The sequence below is a fragment of the Podarcis vaucheri genome (assembly GCF_965113315.1).
Source record: "Podarcis vaucheri genome assembly, chromosome: 1".
NCBI classification, from domain to species: Eukaryota; Metazoa; Chordata; class Lepidosauria; order Squamata; family Lacertidae; genus Podarcis; species Podarcis vaucheri.
The window spans coordinates 48,886,860-48,913,568 of record NC_138759.1 but is presented as its reverse complement, the minus strand read 5'-3'; the positions used below and the strand labels follow the sequence as shown (position 1 = coordinate 48,913,568).

Below are 26,709 nucleotides of genomic sequence, written 5' to 3'. Positions count from 1 at the left end.
GGATTTAGGTAGCTGTGTATGTTGCCGCTGTTCCCACATCTACACTTCTGCCTCCAGGGTGATGCTGACAGCCTCCAAGGCACTGCTCAGAAACAGTTCTGGTCACAAAGATGTCAGGTCAACATCAAAATAATTGTGTGAAGGAGGAGACCCTGAAGTTGGGCTCCTGAGTGGCTCAGTGGGGAAACAGATGTGGAACAACATTTAGGTGTTGCATCTAACCTTTTCTTAAAATGCAAAATGTTACACTGAGACTGCCTCTGCGTTAATCTGGAAAGAAGTCATGAGGGTAAAAGAAGTGCACTTGGAAATAGAAGCCAAATGGAACAAAGAACAAGGGCATGTGTGTGTGTGACAGTGAGGGAGCACACACGCAGATATGGGTACGCCAAGGGGAAATCACTGTTCAGCTATGCTGCCATTGGGGGACTCATGCCAGATCATTTTCTCAGCCAGTCGTGGCCAGCAGGGTGGAGCGACCATCCAGACATTGCCATCCCTATGGCTTACGCTTGGGCAAGACAACAGCATGGTCAAGGCTGCATGGCAGGGCCAGCTTAAGACGTGTTGAACTACAAAATGGGGTGACTGAGGATCTACACTGGGAACAAGGGCGGGGATAAACTCAACCTTATCTGATGATTAAAATGGGAATCAAAGGCAGTCGGGGGTGGGCAGAGCTCAAGAGACCCCAGAGGGCAGCCATTTCTTCCCTGGGGGTGGGAGGAGACCAGCAGTGGCTCCTACTCATCAAGAAGTTGCTGTAGAGGCGGCACTGGGGATGGGCTGCCGAGGAGGTGGCAGATCTGGCCTCCACGGAGTGCAGCAGCAAGATATACATTGTTTGGAGTCTAGATCTGCCGTCCCTGTGGATCCTGCTGCCTGAGGTGGTTGCCTCACCTTGCCTCTTGAGTGGGCTGGCCCTGATGCAAGGACACACAGGCAGGAGCCCTGGACTAGCTCTGCTTCCATCTTTGCACAGCCCCAACCACACCACTCCTGCTCTCAGCCTAATCGACCTCTGCATAATCACACTTCAACAGATGTAGAGAGGTTTTCATTTGGGTCTATGGAACCAACATGCGAGTTGAAATAAAAGTGCAACCATTGGGTAGAATCTGTGGTCTTATTGGCAAGGAGAGTGGCATTGGCATAAGGTCAGGAGCGCACAAGAATAGCACAAGAGCATGTTGCACACAGTGAAATGTGGAAATATTGGAAGTATGTAGCCTGAATTTCTATTTGTTCATGATATCACCACTGACTGAAATATTATCCATTATGCCCAAAATCCAGTAAGTAGAAATACCATTTTTTTAAGGGCTAGACAAAACTGATTAGTGAAACTTTTCCTTTTGCAAAGAACTAAACAGTTACTCTTGAAAAGTGGTGTGCTGACCATTGTGCATTGCAGACATTGGGGTGTTGCCTGGCATACCAAGAGCAAATGCTGTCTGTGAGGACAGCTCCACGGAAAGAGCTTCAAGAAATACACAGCTTTACTTCATGATGGAACACAGTACTTCACAGCCTATTCTGTGGTGTCAGTGATGGAGCTGAAAACCCCAGTGTCTAGTTATTCCAAGAATGTGCGCTGACATTCATAAGCCACACACACCACAAGCACACACACACACATCCCCACACCTAGAATGCATTGTCTCGCTAGCTCCCATCAGTACCATGTGACAGGTTGTGCATACACAGCAGTGTTAAGGATTGAGCAGTTGGAAAACAAAAAGAGACTATAGAGAGTGAGCAAAGAAAGGCAAGGAGACGAGAGAAAGAGGAAAGAAGAGTGTTAATGTTAGTTGGGAGAACCAGTACTACACCTTTCTGTAAACTCATATCCACCATGCGTGGGCCCATCAGCTCAATGAAGAAAGTCTTGTTTTTCTCATACTCCTCATCATCAATTACCTTGATGTGAATAGTTTTGCTGTGAATGGAAAAATAATAAGTGTCATAATGGGGAGAAGGGGCGGGGAGGCAAGCTGGGTCAAGAGAGGGAGAGAGAAGCCAAAGAGAGATTTTAGATGGTCAAAGCTTACTCACCCATTACGAATGGCAAAACACAGTAGAGATTTAAACCTTTTGCTGGGCAGCTAGCTAGTCTGGCAGAACATTGGCACCAGACGCTGGCCACACTGTGCTAAAATTTGTTCTTTTTGCAAAACCTACTCATATGCTAAGTCCTCTGTTTACATCTAAAACCTTGTTGTCATAGGAGTCATATCAGAAGGTATTTGCACACCACATACACAAGGGCTAACTTATGCAACTCAAACTGGACATTTAAGATGCACTGTTAACTCTGAGTTAAAAAATTAAATAGCATATCACAAATGGAAAGGTAATTTTTAATAACCCACTACATTTTTAAAATGGAACATTTCAGAAATGTATGACACAATTCAGTTGGCTAGAAATGAAAACATTTTATTTTGCATCAAAGTTACAAAACACTTTGTTTTAACACTTTTTTGATTTTGTTTTGTTTTTTAAAACCAAGTAAGCAAAGATTCTGAAAATATTATAAGATCGGGGCATTCCACACCAAAGTTTGTTTGTATAAAAGTGTCAGTATAAGAAAGGTGTTAGTAGGAGAAAAATGTTAGAACTCTATTAACGCTAAAAATCTGCAAGAAATCACACCTGTTCCTTGGCATATAGATCCTCATTGTTGGCCTTTAAACTACAGTATATCTTTGATTTTTCTTTATTTTAAAAGCAAACACTCATACCCCTGTAAAGTGCATGTTGTGTTAAGACAGTAATGGCAGACAGTGTTACTTCATTAACTAGATCTGCTGAATGTGACTCAGGGCCAAACTAGACATGACATTAATTGCGTGAATGCAATTGATGTGCACATTTCTCACAATGTAAAATAGCAATTACAGGAAAACCAGAGCCGTCTCAGAACCATGGGGTGGGTGGGGAATTTTTTAACTCTTTCTCTCTTTGCAGCAAAAATTAGTCCCCCCCAAAGCTACCATTTGTGCTTCAAGTGAAGCCTGCATTGGTACGCTCTCTTCCAGTTCTCTGTGTGGGCTAATGAGTGCCTAAAATGATGAAGGCAAGCTATTTATTTTGTCATTAATAAAGCAAAAATAAATAATGGTAGATTTCCTCCTACCGCCCATGTGTACCCCATGCCCTCTCCAAATCTGCTCCAGATACTTGGGGGAACCACAGAACAAATTAAGGGGAGGGTATGCAGGGGGGAAATGATCTGTCATGCAAGCAACCACCACCACTATTTTCAAATATTAAAGGCACATGTCAGCCATCCCTTGCTCTATCGCTACTTCTATTTCCAGGCCTGTTTTGCAAATAACCAAAGACTCTAGTTCTTAACATCTGATAGTCTTGAAACAGTTTCAAAACTTATCCTGAGGACTTCTAAAGGAACTGCTTTCCTAACTTGCAACAGTAAACCTTAAGCAAATTATTATGATGGTAGCAAGACTGCGCTTCACTGGGGAACTGAGGAAGGAAAGAACTTGGCTACAAAATATGAAAATAAATCACCACTAAGGAAGTAGGAAAAGTGGGGGGGGGAGGGGAGGCAAAGCTGCTTTCATCTGGGTAAAGGTAAAGGGACTCATGACGATTAGGTCCAGTTGTGACAGACTCTGGGGTTGCGGCGCTCATCTTGCTTTATTGGCCAAGGGAGCTGGCGTACAGCTTCCGGGTCATGTCGCCAGCATGACTAAGCCGCTTCTGGCGAACCAGAGCAGCGCACGGAAACGCCGTTTACCTTCCCACCAGAGCGGTACCTATTTATCTACTTGCACTTTGACATGCTTTCGAACTGCTAGGTGGGCAGGAGCAGGGACCGAGCAATGGGAGCTCACCCCATCACGGGGATTCGAACCGCCAAGTCCTAGGCAAGTCCTAGGCTCTGTGGTTTAACCCACAGCGCCACCCACGTCCCTTCATCTGGGTAGATAACTAAAATATTCAGAAGTTCCTCCCAACATTAAAGTCCAACATAAAGGTAATAATTTGCTTCAGGAAAGTTAGTAAAATCTCTGTGGAAATGCTACCAAGAGCCTTTTAATTCCTTCTTCAGGGGCAGATGTTCATCCATCAAGCTCTAAATCAGTCTCCCTCAATCTGGTACCTTCCAGATGTTTTGAACTAGACCTACCATCAGTCACAGACAGAACTGCTGGGGAAGACTGTGTTTTAAACTGTTTGAAAAACAACTATTTGAATTGGATAACAAACCCAGGAAATGGATGGTTTCCTCCTTGTTGCAAACAAAAAAAGGTTGTCATTAATGACCCCAAGATTTTCTCATCCTGTATGTTATGTTGAATTTGCAAACACTCAGTGTGAAGCAGAAGGTGCCGTACATATAAACAGTGCTTTTTTTCTTTTTTTAAAAAAGTTTAGGAGTACTCTCATTTTCCTACTCATATTGAAATACTGCCCCTCAGTGAGGCCAAACTTAGATTCACAAAATGTTTAGGGGTATACGTACCCATGCATACCCCTAGAAAAAAGCACTGCATATCTATCATCTCTATCTATCTATCTATCTATCTATCATCTATCTATCACCTACCTACCTACCTATCATCTATCTGTGGCATGCTGCCAGCTAGTAAACAGATGAATGGTGCTGTCTTGGAATCTATCTTAGGGCTGAAATTTATCCCTTGAGAAACTCCCACTTTCAAAATAAATTTCATTGAGACTAGAATACATCAATAAGAATATGCCACCTTCAATATAACTGAACCCCAACTTCCTGCATCAGGACCCCTTTACCTGACTCATGTGGGCAACAGGCATGCTCTTATTTCCTCACTTACAAAGCACAGTGCACAGTGTTGGAGCTTGACAGATAAGCAAAAGCCTGGTCTCTGCCTCAAGGAGCTTCAAGTTGGAATTGAGATGGGGGTGGGTTACGTAAGGCAAGGGTAACAAGGAACAAATGCAAGCAAATGTTGTGAAATGTTTTGCTCCCACAATACTGGTTGTGAATCCAAAACAGAGGTAAGATAATCAACTCTGTTTAAGCGATATTTCATTGCATCTTTCATATTTTTGTTGGGTTACTGTGATCAAATACAATGAGCTGAAGACCTGATCCAAGATAATCAGAAGAAGAATAAAAACCAAAAAAGATGGTGGCTTCATGTGCTCAAATTTACAAGAGACTGTTACAATTATCAAGAAAAACAAAATGGAATGTGTGAAGATTTATCACTTGGTGGCAGCTTCAGTAGTCTATTATATTGAGTAACTGGTAAAAAATTTTACTAATCTAAATGCTAGCAATCACCAACTTGCAGCACAAGATAAAGTACCGAATGAAAAACAGCCTACTCTTTCCACTAATTTATTGACCTTCCTGTGTAACAGATGAATAAATAGTATAGAAAGTTTGGATTCCTACCCCTCCCCATCTCCCTCTAATACCAAACTCGGGTGGCGAGTGCTGAGACAAAACAGGACCACCAAGGAACAAGAGGAAAAGTATCAGGATGAAGGGGATAACTTAAGGATGTGTGAATATTTTCAGTTCCTCTCAGTTTGTCATTTATCCAATCTTAAGTTCATTTCACCATACTTCCATATCAGTTTGCAACTTAAAAAAAAAAGTCCTCGTGAAAATTTCTCCTAATAAACATATTTTTGTATGCAATTTCTCGTGCATGCTTTACTTGAGATTCCTGTATTGCAGGGGATTGGACTAGATGACCCTCATGGTGTCTTCTAACCCTACAATTCTATGATTCTATACTTCTCCTCAGCACTTATAGTCAGCACTATTCAGTGCAAAGCGAACAAAACACTGCAGTGTATTCTTATCTCCTAACAGAAGTATTCCTTTTCAGGGTTCCAGTCAGCCATGCCCTCCTCCAATATGCCATTCTGTTCCTCACTACCAACTTTCCACTCTTCTTTTCCAATTGATCTAGACTACTGAGTCATTTCAGGGGTTTTACCTGTTTCCTTAATGTACCGTATTTTTCCGTCTGTAAGACGCCCCCATGTATAAGACACCCCCTATTTGGGGGGACTTAGATTTAAGAAAATGGGGGAGATGTATCTGTGTATAAGACACCCCCTAATTTTTGACATTATTTTAAAGGAAAAAATCCTAGTCTTATACACGGAAAAATACGGTACTTCTGCAAACCTGGGTTTTCCCCCCGAGGGATGGAAGAGAAATTCAGTTTAGTTCATATTCAACGGCAAGTCTAACTAATTTACACTTCCCAAAACAGCATGCCATCCATTGAAATGTGCCCTTCTCTGAATTTTGCAAAGCAGTTGTTAAGCCATGTAATGTGTACAAAAAGGCATGCGGTAGGGTAAACTGTTCATAAAACGAACGTGTTATTGAAAAAGAACATAGAAAAAGGCATTGCATTGTTGAAAATGGTTGTGCAAAAATGTGTATAATTGGGAGAAATTTGCACCAACATCTTGATGAATTTTCCTAAGGAATTATAATTTTTTAAAAATAAATAATTAGCAAACTGATGTGGAGATACAGAGACCTGAACCTAAGAATAGAAAAATTAGAAGCTGAGAAAAAACCAGAATGGACAAATTCGCCCATCCTTAGGAGTGATTAGTCACAATAACCAAATACAGTCTCTGCATACATACAGGGCAACATATGTCCGGATGCTGGGAGAAAACAGCACACCCAAAGACATCTGGTTGGCAACTATTGGAAATACTGGACTAGATCAGGGGTCTGCAACCTTTAAGACAAAAAGAGCCACTTGGACCCGTTTCCGAAGGAAAAAAACCCTGGGAGCCGCAAAACCATTGCGACATTTAAAACAAATATATCTCCGGAGCCGCAATCTGACAGCGGGCGGGAAGGTGACGTCGGGACTAACGCACGCACCGCCCCCATGCGACGTCACAGCCAGTACAGCGCCCGTCACAGTGGGGAGTGTGTACAATGCGCCTCCTCCCCTCGCTAGTATCCGCCCCAGAGCCGCGGCAAAGGTGTAAAAGAGCCACATGCGGCTCCGGAGCCGCGGGTTGCAGACCCCTGGACTAGATGGACCTTAGTCTGACGCAGCAGGACAGTTCTTATGCTATTATGAATCCCACTAACAAGCTGGAGTCAACAGCTCTGATTGCAGTTGCTCAGGGTTTTGTGGTGTCTAGCCTTCAATCGCAATGATATTGTTTCATGTTAAAAGAAAAAGCAAATGAAAAAGAAACCGGCGATACCTGATTTGATAAAAAAAGAACACATTGCTGCCTTAGACCATGCCTGGCCCTTCCCAAAGAGCAGCGTACGGAGATGGAGAGCCAGAAAGAGAGACAACGCTGTGTGAAGATGTCATGTTAATATAAAAGGTGTGACAAGCAGGCACCAAAAAAAGAAGAGAACAACAGAGAAGGGGCTCTGTGACACTCTGCCATGAGAATGTCGTGACAATCTTTTGAAATTAATTGAGCTGGACTCTAGCAGAGGAGAAATTTTCAACCTAGGTTTGACACCTGCATTCTCCTGAATGAAAAGCGAGAGATCCAAAGAGCACTTGGATCGGCTGAGCAGTTCTCACTCACAAACACCGAATTCCAGCTGCCTCTCAGGTGGGCACTTTGTGTAATGTTCTCTGTCTTTCCCACACCCCACCTGACAGTTGTGTACCAGATATAGTGTTCCCCCGCAACTGGGTACTTCTAAAGCGGCAAATAGCCCGTCCAACACACTAGCATGGCAGTCAAAAGCATTGCAAGGCCACACTGGGACCTCACTGAGATAAGGCTTCAGGAGTGATCCATCACTTATTGCTCTCCTTTCTCTGAATCCAGGCAGCTGGGGCAGCCACAACTAATATGTGCAAAGAGAAATACATCTGAAGAAGAAGTGTATCAACTTGTGTATTCTTCTGGTCATCAGTGGTAGCTTTTTAATCAATCCTTTGCGGAAAGCGACAGAAAAACTGAGTGTAGTGGTTCTGTTCCTCATGGAGAGCTGCATCTAAAGCTGCACTAGGAGAGGAATTAAATATGTAATAATTCCACAACCAGGCCGTCCAACAGAGTCGAGAAATTCCAACATGGCTGCATGATTGGGGAAAACTATGGGCACGACAGCAGGAAAGATTTTGGAGAACTGAAGAGGCTGCCTGCTGCTCTACACAGAACCTCACTGGAAATGCACTGGTACACGTTCTTCATGCACATAGGCAGGAAGTGTTGGGGAGAAAAAGAGGAGATGCTTATCCTGAAATGTCTAGTGTTAAAGACCCTAGCGAATAAACAGATACATAAAATAACACAATGAAAAGTGTGATGTTTTGCTTTTGTGTTTTTGTCAACAGGGTTGCTGGGTAGTTAGCAAAGAGCTTGAGATCCAGAAAAGTGTGCCAAGAAAGAGAAATTTGGCACCACCACAGTTCACTAAATACCAAATTCTTTGTTTGCTTCAAATGCAGAAGATGCACCTGTTTCACGTGCTCAGGAGTTGGAAAGTGTGTCCTCTTGCCCCAATCTGCCCCTCCCTGACGAATTACAACACATGATCCATAATTGGCACGTGCCTCCACTTTCTATAGCACAACTTGCCTGATGATCTCTCAATGAGCATCTGCCTTCCTTACCTCGCTGTAGGCCTAGAGATGGCCACCATATCCAATTCGGTTAGCACCTTGTGCATTTCCTTTTCTCTGAGGCATCCTAAACTTTTTACTTGTGGCCCAATCTGACCAAGTTTAGCTTTGCTTGGGATCCTTTCAAACCTTCCCGAAGCCATTGTGCAACTTTATGAATAATGTTTGTTTCTAGCAGCATCCTAGTTACAGGCCAAGAAGGCTCAGGAAGCCACTAACGGTTCTTGAACCTCCATTTGGGAATCAGTACTACTGTGTGCTAAGCTAGGGGGGAACGGTGGACAAAGCATTGTTTTGGTTTAGTAGTAATTGGGTTTCAGTGGGAGGGCTGGGAACTGATTTTAAAGAGTTTTCTATTTATACTTGTAAACTTGGTAAGTCTTACTGGCAAGTGCAATGAGTGAACTGCAAATACTTTAAAATGAAAGTTGTTCCTCAGCACTCCCAGGAGTCCATTTCACAACCCCACAGGAGGCAATTATTTGTCTGGGCTCATTCCTCACATTATTAGTCCTAGGTTCAGCTTCAGCACCAAAGGCGTATCAAGATGGCAGCCTCAAGGCTCTTCCCTGCCAGGAGTACACACACACCTGCCATTGTTATAATTGGAGAGATGCCAGAAACCGCCAGTTTGTTGTGTCTTATCAGTCTCCCTCCCTCCTGATGGTCTCCAGGTTCCCTTAGCTCTCCTACTTTGGCTTTCCTCCTTTGAGTCTAACACAAAATGTTTCCAAAAACACTGAGGGGACTGACCCCATAAGTCTGTGGCAATCAGTGAGGGTGTCTACTTCTCTGTATGCTTCTAACCAGTGTTCCTCCCCAAATTTCTCTGTCATTGTAGAAGGTCTTGCTAACTCCTTAGTTCCTTGGGCAGGGATATGTTTTGCACAGCAAAGCGACCCAGGCTTGATCCTTGGCATTTCTAGGAAGCATTGTGAATGTCACCTGTCTGAAACACTGGAGAGTTACTGCCAGTCAGGTTAATACTGAGCTAGGTGGTACAATGGTGTGGCTCAGTGCAAGGCAGCTCCTTGTGTTTCACACTTGACTAATGATAACCCTCACCAACTAACTATTAATTTTTCTTTCACTTCCTTACCAGAATCTTGTGGTCCTACCACTTCTTTCTCTGTAAGATCTCCTGAAATTACCCTTTCCATTCTGCATTTACTGTTAATTCTGTGCTCAGATCATTTTTCACCTGAAGCCACCTTCTTGCTGGTATTCCCTCCTCTATATTCTCTTTCCCCTTGCCATTTCTCAGGTCAATTCATAATGCCCTTTCCTCAATCTTTCTTGTGAACCACTTGTAAAGCAAAACATTCTTTTCCAAGTCCTGCGACCACAACATCTCTCTTCTTCATGACTGCATAATAAAAAAAATTCCTTCCAGTAGCACCTTAAAGACCAACTAAGTTAGTTCTTGGTATGAGCTTTCATGCGCATGCACACTTCTTCAGACAGGTATCTGAAGAAGTGTGCATGCACACGAAAGCTCATACCAAGAACTAACTTAGTTGGTCTTTAAGGTGCTACTGGAAGGATTTTTTTTATTTTGACTATGGCAGACCAACACGGCTACCTATCTGTAACTGGAACTTCATGACTGCATCATTTCTGAGCTGTAGAGAATTCTTAAGACAACCTTGTCTTGGAACAGGAATATAAGAGGACCCTTTCACCCTTATGAATCAGCAACCCCTGCTCTCCCCTTTTGACCTCCCCACCAGCAACCAGTATTCAGCCTCTGATCCTGGAAGTAGCATACAGTTATAAGAAGAACATAAGAATAACCTGCTGAATCACGCCACTGGCCCATTTGGTTCAACGTCTTGTTCTCTCAGTGGTCAACCAGATCCCTGTGGCAAGCAGGACCCAAGCATATAAGACTCTTCTCCCCTCCTGTGGCCTCCAGAAACTGGCATTCAGAAACATTGCTGCCTCTGGCTGCAGAGACAGAGCATTTACTAGCTGCTACTAACCGGAAGTAACTGATCACTTTAACCTCCATGAATTTGTTTAATTCCTTTTTTAGGCTGTCCAAGTTGGAACTCTTGTTCCACAGTTTTAACTGTGTGCTATGGGAAGAAGCGCTTTCATTTGTCTGGCCCAAATCTCCCACTATTCAGCATCACTGAATGATCCCGGGATAAACCCACCCAGACCTCAGAGGCCACCACAGAACACTTTGACCTTATGGTTAATCCACCTTTGTTCCTGTGCAAATTTCTCCTGCTCTGAGCTACAACATCCAACCTCCTTATTTCATGCACAGTCCCCGCCACTACTTCACTCTCAGTGGGCAGAAAGAGAAAGAAGTATTGACACAAAAAGCAATTTCCTTTTGTGTATTCCCCTTGTACTCTCAAGCTAATTAGTAAATTGGCCAGTGTTTCAATTAGAGCTATTGGGAAATGCTTTCGTGCTTGATGCATGATAATTAATGGGACATGGTCAAGACCAAGCCATACATATAAAATAAAGATCTTTGCTTCTGTTAAAATATTAATAGTGAAAGATTTGTAATGACTTTAATGTATTATTCACCAGTAGTATAGTTGCTGTAATTTTTGTCGGCCTCTTGGGGTGGGAGAAACTGCAGCTCATCGTGAACCTTGCTCTCCAGTTTAAGATGCTAGAAGCCAAAGAACTAGAGGGGTTTAGCAGAAGTTACCCTTAGGAATACAGCATCCTATTGTAAGTTGCCACCCTGTATGCTCCCAAGGACACCTGCTCAAAATCCACCTTTTTTTTGAAACCTTTGGCTCAGCCCCCTGCTTCTCATGCCCTACTGCAGCTTGAGCACACACACCTTAAGATCACAAGAAGATTCCTCCTGGATCAGGCCAGTAAGGTAAAAGGTAAAGGACCCCTGGACAGTTACAACCAGTCAAAGGTGACTATGGGGGTTGCGGTGCTCATCTCAATTTCAAGCCGAGGGAGCCAGCATTTGTCCACAGACAGATTTCCAGGTCATGTGGCCAGCATGACTAAACCACTTATGGCACAATGGAACACCGTCGCGGAAAACAGAGCGCACAAAAATGCCATTTACCTTCCCACCACAGTGGTACCTATTTATCTACTTGCACTGGTGTGCTTTTGAACTGCTAGGTTGGCAGGAGCTGGGACAGAGCAACAGGAGCTCACTCCATCACGGGGATTAGAACTGCGGACCTTCCAATCAGCAAGCCCAAGAGGCTCAGTGGTTTAGACCACAGTGCCACCCATGTCTCTATCAGGCCAGCAGCCCACCTAGTCTAGCATCCTGCTCTCGCTGTGGCCAGACGGAAGCCCAAAAGTAGGACCTAAAAGCACTCTCATCTCCTGTATGTTCCAAAAACTGACATTCAGAAGCAATAGAACCTCTGGTTGTGAAGGCAGAGGACTGCCATGGAAGCTAGTAGTCACCAAGAGCCTTATCCTCTGTGAATTTCTCTAATCTTCTCTTAAAACCATCCAAGTCGGTGCCTTACACAACCTTCAGCCTTCACCTTTCGCTGTTCATCTCTGACACAACTTCCCTCTCCTTCCTCTGCTGTTACCACTGCTGTACTGTACAAATGTCACACTGTGCTGTATTCTCCTTAGGGCAGGAATAGTGAATACTCTCATGGAGGATGTGAACAGGAAGGGACTTACGGGTGGCTTCAGTACAGTCATATCGACCACAATAGTTAGTTTTTAACTGATTTTATCTCTATGGTATTTGTTACACTTACTGTATACCACCTAGAGAAGACTAGAAATTAAGCAGACTAGAAAATGTAATAATAATAATAATAATGATGATGATGATGATGATGATGTTAACATTTACTAGCATTTACCCACTGTCCTGTTAAATAATTATTTACTCAAGTCTGGTTACTGATTTAAATTCCTTCTTCCTGTTCATACTTGCTGGGACATGAGCCAGTACTTTGCCAAAGCTGCCCATGCCCTATATCATCATCATCATCATCATCATCATCATCATCATCATCATGTTGTTGGATCACAACTCCCATCATCCCTGACTACTGCCCTGGTCATGGGAGTTGTAGTCCAACAACTTCTGGAGGCCACCAGGTTGGGAAAGGTGCTGTAGACAACACTGTGCTAGATGGACCAGCCTTCTGACTTGAAAGAAAGCACCCTCCTAGGTTTAATATTTACCTTGTTATCCCTTTCCTCCCTCTCCTTGTCTTGCAGCTACCTCTCTGCAAAAGTTTAGACATAAGGTCCTGGAGCAGACACCTGCCTATGATGTAAAGCACAATGAATAGCGATGGCACTAAATAAATATTAATAACAAGGACACAGTAGCGGTAATTAGGACAAGGACATCAGCGTATAATGTACAGGCAGATCCCCAAGTAAATATTCCTAAGCAAATACTGTGCAACCACTGTGTAAATGATCATTGTAATCCCCAGACATCCGTTTACTCATGTCACATATGAAACTTAATAAAAGCTAACGTGTGCCTTAATATAAATAGGTAACTTACTTTTCTTGCTGGGGAGTGGCTGGGGAGGCCCAGCCAGATGGGCGGGGTATAAATAATAAATTATTATTATTATTATTATTATTATTATTATTATTATTTGCACTCAGTGCTATTTTTCTAGAAAAAGAGGTGCTGGAACTTAGCATGAATGCCTCCCTTGTTCTCTTATAATGGCAATGGTGCCCACCTGAGAGATGTCAGAATTGAGTTCAGGTGAGTTCTGGCTGAAAAAAAGCCCCGCTTGCACTCCTACACATTCAGGAATGACAAGTCATTCCTTTACCACAAGGCACAACTGTCCTGAATATGAAATGTAGCTAAAGCTGAAAGCATAGCCAACATGATTCCCTCCAGATGTTCTTCAGCTACATCTCCCATCATCCCTGACCACTGAGCATGCCGGTTGGAGCTGATGGAAGTTGTTCAGCAACATCTGGGGATGTCCCTGCATTAAACTAATACAGGGACCCACTGAATGCTCTTGGAGCTCTTGCTACTGCAGAGTCACTAAAGAGGGTGTGACTCTGATTCATAACATGGGTGTGAGCCTCCTGGGAGCCCGTACTTGATTTGGGCTAACTTCTGTTAAAGACAGTAAGTGGACCTCTCATTTTCTCCAAGTATGCTATCTTGATTTGCCATTTATGAAAATCCAGAGGGGGCACAGGAGCGAAAGCACAGGAGCATTCTTTTGCATTCACTTTGCACTCATGCCAGTGATTAATTGAGAAAGGAGGCCAAACGGGATCAGAGGCTCTTGATGTAACTACATATGCAATTTAACAGATGGCAATTAGCAAATTAAGTAACAAGGAGAATATTGCACAAGGAGTCTCCATTTCAACTTATTTTGCCCCCTCGTTTTCATTCCCTTCCACCTTGCCTCTCTAAATTCAGAGGCGATTTTGCTTTTCATTTTTAGCCCACTGAAATCTTTATTGCTGTTAGAATTTATTTCAGTTTCCGTTTAAAAAGAGAACTCCTGTTTAGCCTTTTTGGAATATATTCCTGTAGTTTACAGGATGTGAAATCCTGTGCTTATCCCAGGAACAAAGAATCTTTAGCATGCTCAGTCCATGTTTCCACACACTGATCATCCTATCCTGCTGGCATCAGGAGGACATTTTGCTTCCTGAGGTGCAGCAGCAAATGATGCCAACCCCTCTCCAAAGTCCAGGGACATAATAGTCAAGGCCAGTGAAGTTATTTTGGCAACTGTGACAGGAAATCCCCAGTCTCCTCTCCTGCTCTCTGGCAGTAAAAATACAAAAATGATAAATTAAGTAACTATCAATTTTCTGTTTTTCCCCCATGACATCCCAAATCAGCTGCCTAAAGTGGTAACCTCAGTCATGTAGGGCCAGCCCTGCCTGAAACATTTGAAAGATAGAGCAGAGTAAATGAAATATCTAATTTTTCATTTAAATTATATGAAAATATTGCTAATGAGTCAATTAAAAAACAATGTCACCCCTATCCCTCATGCAAGAAGCCATCATTTACCATTCTGGCCTCTATTTTGTCACATGCAGCACTCTTTCTGTTCTGCTGTAGTTCGCCTTCCACTAAAAACCACACTATTCATCTCACTGTATGATATGGAAAAATTACATAACTTATATAATTAGTTATGTAAATTACACAAATCATGGTGTCATTGCATTGTTCATTTCAATGCAAAGGAAACACAACTGTGAATACCAATTTTGTATTTGCTGGATTGATTTCCGTTCTAGACATGTGACTAATAAGCAAACACTGGTAATTTCCACTATTTTGTATTTGTGTGTGTGCAGTAGTTTAGGCTGAGAAAGCTGACTATAGCAGATGTTGCTGGACTATGGTTTCCATCTTCCCTGACAACTGGCTCTACTGGCTGGGCCTGATGGGAGTTGGAACCCAGCAAAATCCAGAGGGCTGCAGATTCCCTACCACTGGTCTATGGTGACTGGGTTTGCTCCACGACTCAACCCAGCTTCCCCTAATTCACTCTGGCAATGATGACGACAACTACACATCACTCAGGCTGTGCTCAGACATAACAGAAATCACATGTGTCAGAAACACTTGCCATAACAGGCACAGCAAGTGAAATTGTGGGCCACATTTTGGGAACAAGTTTGTCCCTCATTCCCAGGTATCCACAGTCTCACACTAGCTCACAAAGGATCAAGGGCCCCTGTCTCTCTGGCAAAGAGCAGTCCCAGCAGCCTCCAGCAGGCCTTCGTGTGCCTCAGTTTGGAGAATGGAAGCAGCAGAAGGAGTTTCTCCTGTTCTTTCTTCCCTTCCCCAAAATGCATCAGAAGCAAGAGGGAACATCATAATAATATTTCCTCAAGTCTTCTGTATTGGCAAGAGTATAAAAGGGAGAGGTTGGAGATCCCTGTTTTTTTGTACATGCAAAACACAAAAGTCGGGCCCCCAAGGAGTATATATCCTAGTTTCTGACAATGAGAAGATAACAGGGCAAGAGAAAGGAGGGGAGGGGAGTGAAAGATGCAGGTAGCAAAAGATGGTGTAAGCACTGCAAAATCATAACCAGAATAAATTTAAGAAAGGTAGTAGACTTCTTGGCAATATCCGTCATGTCTTTTAATTTTATGCTCTAGTTCTGCTCCACCTACTATAAGAACAAAATCTTGTGTCAAACCCCATCATGGATTTATAGCCTGATGAAATAATCAACAGCCTTTGGTTCTCTTGAAAAACATGAGCTCTTGAAGTGTAGTAGGGATCCTTTTGAAGTCTAGAGGTAGGACTGAAAGGTTTTTGGATGCCTTCCTGCACATGTGCTGAAAAGGAAGGCAAACGAGCTCAGGGCCCCCAGACCACTCCCTATCTTCTCTCCACTGAATGTCCTGCCCTGCCCTGCCATGAGGTGTCCAGAACTTCAAACTGTCTCCCTTGGTTTAAGGCTTTTAGCTGAAGGAAGGGAGATCTGGAAGCTATATATAGAGACTCTCTCTCTCTCTTTTTTTGGTTATCCTTCAGCAGCAGAATGTTGTTGCTATGGAGATGGTGGCAAAGATGGGATTGTTCAAAGAAGTCAGAAAGAAGGTTCTGGGAGAGGATCTCTGTGCAACACGGAACAGTTGTCAGCTTTGAAGGCTTAAGCTTCCTTTGTGTCACAGAACCCATATCTATCTGTCTATCAAAGCACTGATGGGTTGTAAGATGAGGTTGGCAGCAGGAAACAATGCCTGCTGATTAAAGTGTGACACCCCATCCCTCTTCCTGGTGGCTGCTCAATGGAACCAGACACTTTCTACAAGTGGGTCCACCTCACATGTCTCTCCTGCTCCCCTGTGCCTTCCTCTCTCTTACTTGGGCACCTTTACCCTTTCCTCATATATCGTGCCAGCCTTCCTGGCGTCTTCATCCTTCCTTATGTCATTCACTGAATTCTCTCCCAAAAGGTTCTGTTATTGCACTGTCACAGAATGAAACACAGAAAGGCAATTATGCCAAAATATATTAACTATTACATGCTTCCATGCTAAAAAGAAAAGCTGCTGTGTACTAAGTTCCAAGGTTGTCTTATGCTGATGCAGTTTGGCACTGCAAGTTCATGATGGAAGATATGCTGCACTATATTGCCTAAAGCGCAACACAAATTTGGAGATCAACTATCGGACCAAAGAGAAGGACCAGGACTGTGGAGACCCTGATTCAAATCACCATTCAGCCATGAATTTCACTGGGGAACCTTGGGTTTTTCACTCTCAGTCTAACTTATCTCACAGGGTTGTTGGGAGAGACTGGAAGGTGGGATGGCAAAAGGGCACCTTACAAAAATGTAAAATACAACACTAAAACAGTTTCAAAGCTTACCATTAAAAAAACACAATAATAAAAAATAGGGTAAATCATGAAAATATACATCTTAGGTATCAAAGGCCAAAGTAAAGAGCATTCACCAAAAACTGCATATTGAGGGTGTCAGGCATATTTCTGTGTAGAGGGAGTTCCACAACTCACAGAGAATGCATTCTCCTTGAGCTTCTGAGGTGGCAGAAGGGCCCCCTATGCAGTTCTTAGCACCTAAGAGATTTGTAGGAAAGGACATAGCTTTTCAGATATTTAGGGCCTGAGTTGCTTAGGGCTGTAAGCCAAGGATCTGGATCCAAACTGGCAACCAATAAAACAGGAATAACGGGATTTCAGTGGAAGCCCAGTCAATAATCTGGCTGCTGCTTCATTTCAGACCAATTAAAGTTTCCAAGTCATCTTCAGAGGCAGCCCCATGTAGAGCGCATTGCAATTTACCAGTCTGGAAAGTACCAGAGCACGGAAGACAGTGGCCCAGTCATTTGTGTCCAAAAGGAGTCATAACAGGTTAACCAGTTGGAGCTGGAGAAAGGCACTCCTAACCACCGAGGCAACCTCAGCCTCCAGTGACACTGTTGAATCCCGGAGTACCACCAAGCTGCAGACTTGCTCACTCCAAGGGAGTTGCAACCGTATCCAGGACAGGTTGTTTCTCAACCTCCCATATGTGAGAACATGGGACATCTAACACTTCTGTCCTTTCAGGATTCGCCCACAATTTACTGGCCCACACCAGCCCATCACTGCCTCCAAGCGCTGGTCTAACTCTCCTCTCCCAGTTCAGAGAGGGCAGAGGGATGGAGCTGAGTGGGGTAGGTGGGTGGGTTCTTACGTCCACTTTACAAAGGCACATCATAGATTAGTTTCCCTGGAAACACTTGAACCTATGTCCCTGTATCAACAGCTAATAGCAAAACAAACTGGCTTGACATCTCAGGCTGTGTAGTGCGTTTCTGATCAGCTCACTGTTAAAATGGCATCATGGGGTGGTGTGTTTGTTATATCCCAATGATTGCAGATCAATTTTTTTCTCAGTTTGCAAACAAAGAGATAGTGTTTATTAGAGCCCAGAGATATTGGTTTAGAGTCAAGCTGTTCCCCTTCCCCACCTTTTCTCTCACAGCAACACAAGTAATAAACACATTGCAGAATAAACGGGGCCCGTGGCGACAACACTGAAACCCAAGCGAAGGTGAATGTGCCACACAGGGACAACAAAGGGTGGAACTGGGTTTGCAAAACATTTATGGCTGTTGACAGTGGGCGTTCTGTAGAAGAGCCGCATGTGATGCTGGCAAACCTTTTAAAAACGATGTTCTAATTTGAGAGCACATTTGATCTGGAATCACCAGGAACTGATTCATGCATAAAATGCAACTGTTCAAAGGCTGGTTCATACAACAAGCCAGTGCTACTTGCTATATGGCTCCAGCAATTTTTTCCATCCTATCCCCAAATGTTTTAAAATATGTTTTAATCTGTGGTGTTTTAAATTTTGGTTTTAGGTTTGTTTTTGCTCTGTTGGGGGGTGGGATAAACATTCAGTTGGGGCTGGGGATTCGTTTTAGTATAAATGTAATTTTTTAAATACTTGGTTTCTACTGTCTTATTGGTTTATTGTATAGTTTGTATTCTGTTCTGAAGCTGAGAGGGTCAGGGCTGCCTGGGAGTGGGCCCCAGCCAACAGAATGGCTGGGGCAGGTTCCACAGTGGGGGGATGCGCCGGGACACCCAATCTCAGTGATCACGGGTGGGAGAAGGAGTTATGCTAGGACCAGACCATGTCATTACTGAGGAGGCAGGTTTACTCGTTGTTGGAAGACTATCCCTGCCTCCGGATCTGGTCTTGACCAGATGTATACTGAAATCAGCAAGGGATACCCACATGACCTGAAGGTGCTGCTGTGCAATGCCAGGTCAATGATTCACAAGACCGCTGCTATCCATGACTCGATCATGGATGGAGGACTTGACCTGGCATGTGTAACAGAGACTTGGTTGGACGAGGCAGATGGGCCTGTTCTTGCCACTGCTTGTCCACCAGGTTTTTCTTACGCACAGCAACCCAGGTCATATGTGTGGGGAGAGAAGGGGTTGTAGTGATTTTTAGGAAGTCATTAGCTTGCACCAGGCATCCTATTGGGAAGACCCAGTTTTCTGAGTGCATGTTCCGGAAGCTGGGCAATAGGGGCAGTACAGGATTCCTTTTGGTGTACCGACCTCCCCGCCGCACCAAGGATTCCCTGCCCGAGCTGCTTCAGGTTGTGGCGGATGTTCTCCTGGAGACACCTAGCTTGGTTGTCCTAGGGGATTTTAACATCCATGCTGACACGACCTTACAAGGGGCCGCTCGGGACTTCGTGGAAAGCATGGCCTCCATGGGGCTGTCCCTGAATAAGTCTGGCCCAACCCATAGCCGCGGACATGCCTTGGACCTGGTGTTTACCTCTATGGATGTTGGTGATCTGACACTAAGTAAAAGAGAAACGAAAGAAGTGCCATGGTCAGACCACTTCCTGTTGCAACTTGACTTCTCCGCGACCCTTCCCCTCTGCAGGGAGGTGGGACCGATTCAGATGGTCCGCCCCCGCCACTTAACGGATCCAAATGGTTTCCAGAGAGTGGTAGGGGATGCTTTATCCCATGTTGATGGCCTTTCAGCCGATTCCCTGGTGGCCCGCTGGAATGTGGAGTTAACCAGGGCTATTGACTGTTTGGCTCCGAAGCGCCCTCTCTGATTGCATGGAGCCCGGACAGCCCCGTGGTTTTCCACGGATCTGAGGGCAATGAAACAATCATTGAGACAGCTAGAGCGCCGGTGGCTACTCGGAACTGAGTAGACACGGGTTAGAGCTCAACCAAGTGGTTAGCAATGGCAAAGTGGACCTTCTTCACCGCCTCTATTGCATCTGTAAAAAACAGCAGCAGGAGACTTTCAGGTGGTTTGCAATCTAACAGAACCACCTTCACCATCAGGGCCTGGTGAGGACCCCAAGATCTCCTGGAATGATTTTGCAAAGTTGTTTGCAGATAAAGTCGCTCAGATTTGGAAAGAGGTAGACTCCACCGTGGTAGTAGACTGAGACCCTACCTGCCCACAGACTGTGTCACCAGAGTGGTGCCTGCTTTGGTTATCTCCCGCTTGGACTACTGCAATGTGCTCTACGTGGGGCTTTTTGTGAAGGTGACTTGGAAACTACAACTAATCCAGAATGTGGCAACTAGACTGGTGACTGGGAGCGGCCACCAAAACCATATAACACCTGTCCTGAAAGACCTACATTGGCTCCCCGTACATTTCCAAGTACAATTCAAAGTGTTGGTGCTAACCTTTAAAGACCTAAATGACCTCGGTCCAGTATACCTGAAGGAGCATCTCCAACCTTAATGTTCAGCCCAGATACTGAGTTCCAGCTCTGAGGGCCTTCTGGATGTTTCCTCACTGCGAGAAGTAAAGCTACAGGGAACCAGGCAGAGGGCCTTCTCAGTAGTGGTGTGCCCCCTGTGGAACACCTTCCCATCAGATGTCAGGGAAATAAACAACTATCTGACTTTTAGAAGATATTTGAAGGCAGCCCCGTATTGGGAAATTTTTACTGTCTGATGTTTTACAATTTTTTATGTGCTGTAAGCTGCCCAGAGTTGCTGGGTAAACCCAGACAGATGGGCAGGGTATAAATAAAATGTTGTTGTTGTTGTTGTTGTTGTTGTTGTTGTTGTTGTTGTTGTTTACACAGTCATTAGATCAAGTGCACGTAAAATGTTTGATGCATGAAGCAGCTTCCATGTGCTTGCACAACTGTTGGTTTTGGACTCACTCATCAGCCCTTAGCTCCACATATCCACAGTGGCACAATCCATGGGATTGCTCAACGTCAAAATAGGCTTGGATTGTTTATTTTATTTATTAAAAGATATATATGTAGTTAACAGAGTATAAGGACAGTTTACAAGATATGATTATCCCATACTGCAGATAGGAGGGCTGAGAGACTGAGAGATGGAGGGTTGCCAAAGATTTTGAGGTGAAGTGGGAGCATTCCAGTGCATAGCTCATGTTCTTAACCACTCTGTTCCATAGTTTCATTTCCCAGTTTTTTGGGGGAGTTAGAAAACTATTTTTGCTGCTAGAACTCAATTGTGGAACTAAGTTCACCATTTTCACTTTGCCAAAAATGGGAACGTACAGATTTCCATAAAATTTTATCATCCAATTTATATGCATAGATGCAAATGAGGACATAATTACTATGATTTATATAGAAATTGAATACCACTCACCACATGGGAGAAGACTGACCAGGCGACCTGTGTGCCAGCACAGTTGACTGACGAGGTATTAAATGCTGAGGGGGAACTTCATCTCCCTTTTATTCACCTTCATCTTGAAACTATTTGAAGGAGCCTTTCAAACAGAGGGCTCCTTCAAATAGAGGGCCTGTCCTCTGTAAAGGAGGCCACGCCGCTGCCCTGCATGAAGCCTTAATTAAAAATGATGAAGGCAGGGTGCCTTTTCTTCATCATCACAGAGCCGCAGTCATCCTACACTTCAGGAATTTGAGGAAGGACTTCCATGACAGAACTCTCTGCAGGCAGGCACACAAGGCCTGGGAGCTTTCATTTTAGAAATTAAGCACTGGAGATAGAAATGGGTCAACTGTCTGGCCTCTGCAACTTGTGAAGGATTGAGTCCTTCCAACACACGGGCCTGCTCTCCTTCCGTTCTTTTCCTTTTGCAAAAGGGTGGGGAAGAAGGGGAAAGCTCTCTCCTTCAGGAAGCACATGTGCTGCTGCGTCCCCTCCAAAAAGGCAAGACATGCCACTTCTTCCAGCGCTATCTAAGGACCTCTGAGATTTCGGTCTGTGTCAGGGGCTGGCAGCCATCAGTCACCTTTCCTGGATTAAGTGACGCCCACTGCCTGGTTCAGCTCATGAAAAGGAAAAAGAAAGTCGCCTCACTGGCTGATATGTGACAGGAGCAGCTGAGGGTCTACTGTCTGCAGAAGTTACCTCAGGAGCCCAAGTGAGCAAAGTTAGCCAAGTGGGCCGCACAGAGCCACTGCTTCTCACTGGAACCGCCTTCCTTGCTTCCCCCAGTTCTCTCATTATGTAACTGCCACGGGCTAAAAATACAACTTGCAGCCGTGATGCAGCCCAAGCTGAGCAAGATGCAAATTTAATGAGGCTACCATGGAAACAAGCTTCACTTAGCCAGGGAAGGGGGAGGCCGGGTTTGTTTGTGGGGAGCCTGGCAGGGATGCTCCTTGGCCAAAGCCGAAGTTGCAGGAAACCAGCCCAATTAAAAATAATATATAATATAACATAAAGTCTGCCTTATTATGAAAGATCAGAGTATTCTGGTGAAGTCCAGCCAGGTTTTTTTTGGGGGGGGAGGAAAAATGAATGTTGGTCTCTTTATTTTTAGCATGAGGATAAATATTTACAAGTTGATCTTAAATTAAATATAAGCACACACCATGAATGATGAATTGGGGGAGTTTCCACCGAGGTAGCTGGATTAAAAATATACCTTCTACAAAGAACAGTATCTTGTCAGATTTTATGCGCCAGCCAGCACCATGTTCTGAAGAAAGCTATGCTTCTAACAGTGGGGGAACTTTCTGCCAAGCCTCCACTGTCCTCCCCCAAAAAGGAAGGAAGGTCTATAGGTTACTGCTGTTAACATGGGCTGGATTTCTATAGGCATTTCCTTGCCAAACTGAAGTGTCCACTGGTTGTTTCATAGCACTCTTGACAGGAGCCAGCAGAGCAATCTGCCATCTTCAAAACCAGCTACTAGTACCTGTGAGGATTCTGAGTAGTCTCTAGCCAAAGTCAACCCCAAGAAGGACCTCAGTGGAGAAATCATTTCACAGTCTTCACTTGCAACCTCAACTTCCAAAGCTCTCCGTTCTCCTCAGCCAACTCCACAAATAATCTTGAGGCCTTGTCCCCATCATGAAGTCTGAGGTTAACTTAGGTTACACTTGATCCTAGCCCAAACCTGGCATGTCCTTATGGAGGACATGGTCTCGTGGCCTACCAGCATGATCTCCCAGACAACTACTACAGTTCTGCGCCAACAATATAGCATAAAGGGGGGAGGTGAGGGGGACATGGGAAATGGCTTTCAACCAAGTCAGCCATTTCCCCATCTAGCACAGTATTGCCAACACTTCCAGAGTTTCAGACCCCTGTCTTTGCAAGTCCTACCTGGAGTTGTTGGGGATTGAACCTGCAACACATGTGTTCTACTTTTGAGCTATGGAGCCATCCTTGTGGCCAGCTGAAGATGAAGAAGTGTGCACAATAACAGGCCTTTTCAGTAGTGGCTCCCCACTTATGGAGGCCCACCTCCCCATGGAAGCCCAACTTGGCACCACAACTAGCTAGTTTCTGACACCAGGCAAAACATTTATTTTCAGCCAAGCTTTAGGTCTTAAATTTGGATAGTTTTTGATATTCTGCCCTCCTTAAGTAGGGGGAAATGTTAGATCACATTTTAAGTATATGAATGTTTTTAGCTTTTATTTAGTTTAGATCTGTAGAGTGGTACCTTGGGTTACAAACACTTCGGGTTACAGACTCCGCTAACCCAGAAGTAGTACCTCGGGTTAAGAACTACCTCAGGATGAGAACAGAAAACACACAGCGGTGGTGTGGCAGCAGCGGGAGGCTGCATTAGCTAAAGTGGTACCTCAGGTTAAGAACGGTTTCAGGTTAAGAATGAACCTCTGGAATGAATTAAGTTCGAAACCAGAGGTACTACTGTATTGGTTTTGATTTTTGTATTATATTGTAAGTGGCTTTGAGTTTACTTATGAAAAAAGTGTCTAATAAGTGCAAACAACTACAATAACAACACATAGCACATATCTGATATGACAGGAGAGAAAACACCCATACATTTTACTTTGGGGCTCCTCAATTCTGAGCTTCTACCCCCCAGAACTTTTAATAAGGTCCCTCACTCGACTGATCAATGACAGCTTGGCTTTATCGCATGGTACACATTCACACACTGGTGACACGGTAGTCCCTGAGGACAGTGAATGATGATTATTCACCATCCTCATGGGATCATCTTTTCAGAATTCAGAAAGATTGGATTCCACTTAGTTCCCACTCCTATTCAGTATAGTCATATGAGACAGCTAAATGAGCTTGGGATCAGTTTGATGCATGTGTCAGCAGAGTCTTCCACAGTTTATGGGAATCATTTCACTCCCAGAAAACTTTGATTTCTAACATAAAATGCTACCCAAACTTTGCCATCACACAATATACCCACACCAAATATTAAACCACAATGTACAAAATAGCCTCAAATAAACCCCCCAACCACAAATATATTGTCCATGTATATTTTTCCCTCTTGCAAAATATACCACAGAATATATGTGAAGATGAAGCTAGATTATAACCAAACCTACACCTGTCCTTCTCCTCATGGGATGTTTACTACAGCTACTCAACAGTCACCCATAGCCTGTTTATGCATTGGTCACTTTCATGGATGTCATAACCATTTTGCAATTTTCATGCTGTCTGTGAAATCTTGATTTACACAGTGGCTAACATTACAGTCGCTTTTGCACAGGTTTCCACAGGGTCAATTCAGATGTTTGCTTGCTGTGAAGAAGAGAAAGCACAGCTTCCTAGCTCCTCTGTTGTAAATACAGCATATGCCTTTTCTATTCCTGGGAGATTGTACCATCATAGAATCATCTAGTCCAACTGCCTGCAATGCAGGAATCTCAACTATATCATAAATAGCAGATGGTTGTCCAACCTCTGTTTAAAAACCTTCAAGGAAGGAGAATCTACCACTTCTCGTGTGAGTCTCTTCCACTGTGGAACAGCTCTTACTGTCAGAAAGTTATCCCTGATGTTTAATTGGAATCTCCTTTCTTGTAATTCAAATCCATTGGTTTGAGTCCTGTCCTCTGCAGCAAGAGAAAACAAGCTTGCTCCATCTTCCATGTGACAGCCCTTAGACATCTGAAGAAGGCTATCATATCTCCTCTCCGTCTCCAGGTTAAACATACCCAACTCCTGCAAGTGTTCCTCATAATGCTTGGTTCCCAGGCCCTTGAACAACTTGGCTGCCCTCCTCTGCACATGTTCCAGCTTGTCTTTCTTAAATTGTGGTGCCCAGAACTAAACACAATACTCCAGGTGTGGTCTGACCAAGGTGGAATAGAGTGGTACTATATACTATACAGTGGTACCTCAGGTTAAGTACTTAATTCGTTCCAGAGGTCCGTACTTAACCTGAAACTGTTCTTAACCTGAAGCACCACTTTAGCTAATGGGGCCTCCTGCTGCTGCCGCGCCTCCGGAGCCCGATTTCTGTTCTCATCCTGAAGCAAAGTTCTTAACCTGAAGCACTATTTCTGGGTTAGCAGAGTCTGTAACTTGAAGCGTATGTAACATGAAGCGTATGTAACCTGAGGTACCACTGTACAGTGGTACCTTGGTTTACGAACGTAATCCGTTCTGGAAGTACATTCTTAAACCAATGCGTACTTAAACCAAGATGTGCTTTCCCGTAGCAGTGGGAGACTCAATTTACAAATGGAACACACTCAACAGGAAGCGAAACATATTCTTATTCCAAAGCAAAGTTCACAAGCCAAAACACCTACTTCCGGGTTTGCAGCGTTCTTAATCTAAGCTGTTCTTAAACCAAGTCACCTCTGTATTTCTGTTGATGGAGCCTAGAATAGCATTAGCTTTGCATCACACTGTTGACTCATATTAAGCTTGTGGTCCACTAAGACCCCTAGATCCTTTACACCTATACTACTGGCAAACCAGGTGTTGGCGTCATCCCCCCCCCTCCATCCTATATTTGTGCATATCTTCCTGCCTAAGTGCAGAACTGTGCATTTGTCCCTATTGAAATAGTTTGGGCCCAGTTTTCAATCCGTTAAGGTCATATTGAATCCTGATTCTGTCTTCAGGGCCATTTGCTGCCCTTTCCAGTTTGGGTAATCTGCAAATATGATGAGCCTCCCCTCAATTCTTTCATCCAAATTGTTTATAAAGATGTTGAACAACATCGGACCCAGGACAGAACCCTGTGGCAGCCCACTTGTTAGTTTTTTCCAGGATAACAATGAACCATTTGTGAACACTCTTTGTGGTCTCATCAGTCAACCAGCCACAAATCCACCTAATAGTTACCTCTCCAACCCACATTTTACCAGCTTATCCACAAGAATATCGTGAGGGACTTTGTCAAAAGATTTACTGCAATCAAGATACATTACATCCACAACATTCCCCTGATCCACCAAGCCAGCAACTCTATCAAAAAAAGAAATGAGATTTGTCTGGCATGACCTGCTTTTGAGAAACCCATGCTGGGTCTTAGTAATCACAGCATCCTTTTCTAAGTGCTCACAGACCAACTGCTATTTGTTCTAGGACATTTCCTGGTATCAATGTCAAGCTCACCAGTTGGTAGATACCTGGGTCTTCTTTCCCCGCTTTTTGATGATGGGAACAACATTGGCCCACTTCCAGTCTGCAGGGACCTCATCTGTTGTCCAAGAATCCTCTTATAGAAAGAGGACCTGAAATTACACCTGTAAGCTCCTTTAGTACTCTTGGGTGTAGTTCATCAGGCCCAGGAGATCTGAATTCATTTAAAGTAGCTAGGTGTTCTCTTACCACCTATTTTCCTATACTGGGCTGCAGCTCCCTCCTTGCATTGTGTACTCTGTTACCACCAGGTTGGGCACTGCTTACCTTTTGGGTGAAGACAGAAGCAAA

The 26,709-nt window shown here is 44.0% G+C and overlaps 1 protein-coding gene across 5 annotated transcripts in view; it reads right to left on the bottom strand.

Moving 5' to 3' along the window:
- SLC8A3 (solute carrier family 8 member A3) overlaps positions 1 to 26,709 on the bottom strand; it is a 161,737-nt gene that overhangs the window by 31,183 nt on the left and 103,845 nt on the right. For 4 of the 5 annotated variants that reach the window (XM_082224438.1, XM_082224439.1, XM_082224441.1 and 1 more), the window contains one exon: positions 1,833 to 1,939. The exons of the other annotated variant lie outside the window; for it this stretch is intronic. In XM_082224438.1, coding sequence (XP_082080564.1) covers positions 1,833 to 1,939 — 107 coding nt within the window. The remainder of the gene's footprint in view (positions 1 to 1,832; positions 1,940 to 26,709) is intronic. 5 annotated transcript variants of the gene reach the window in all.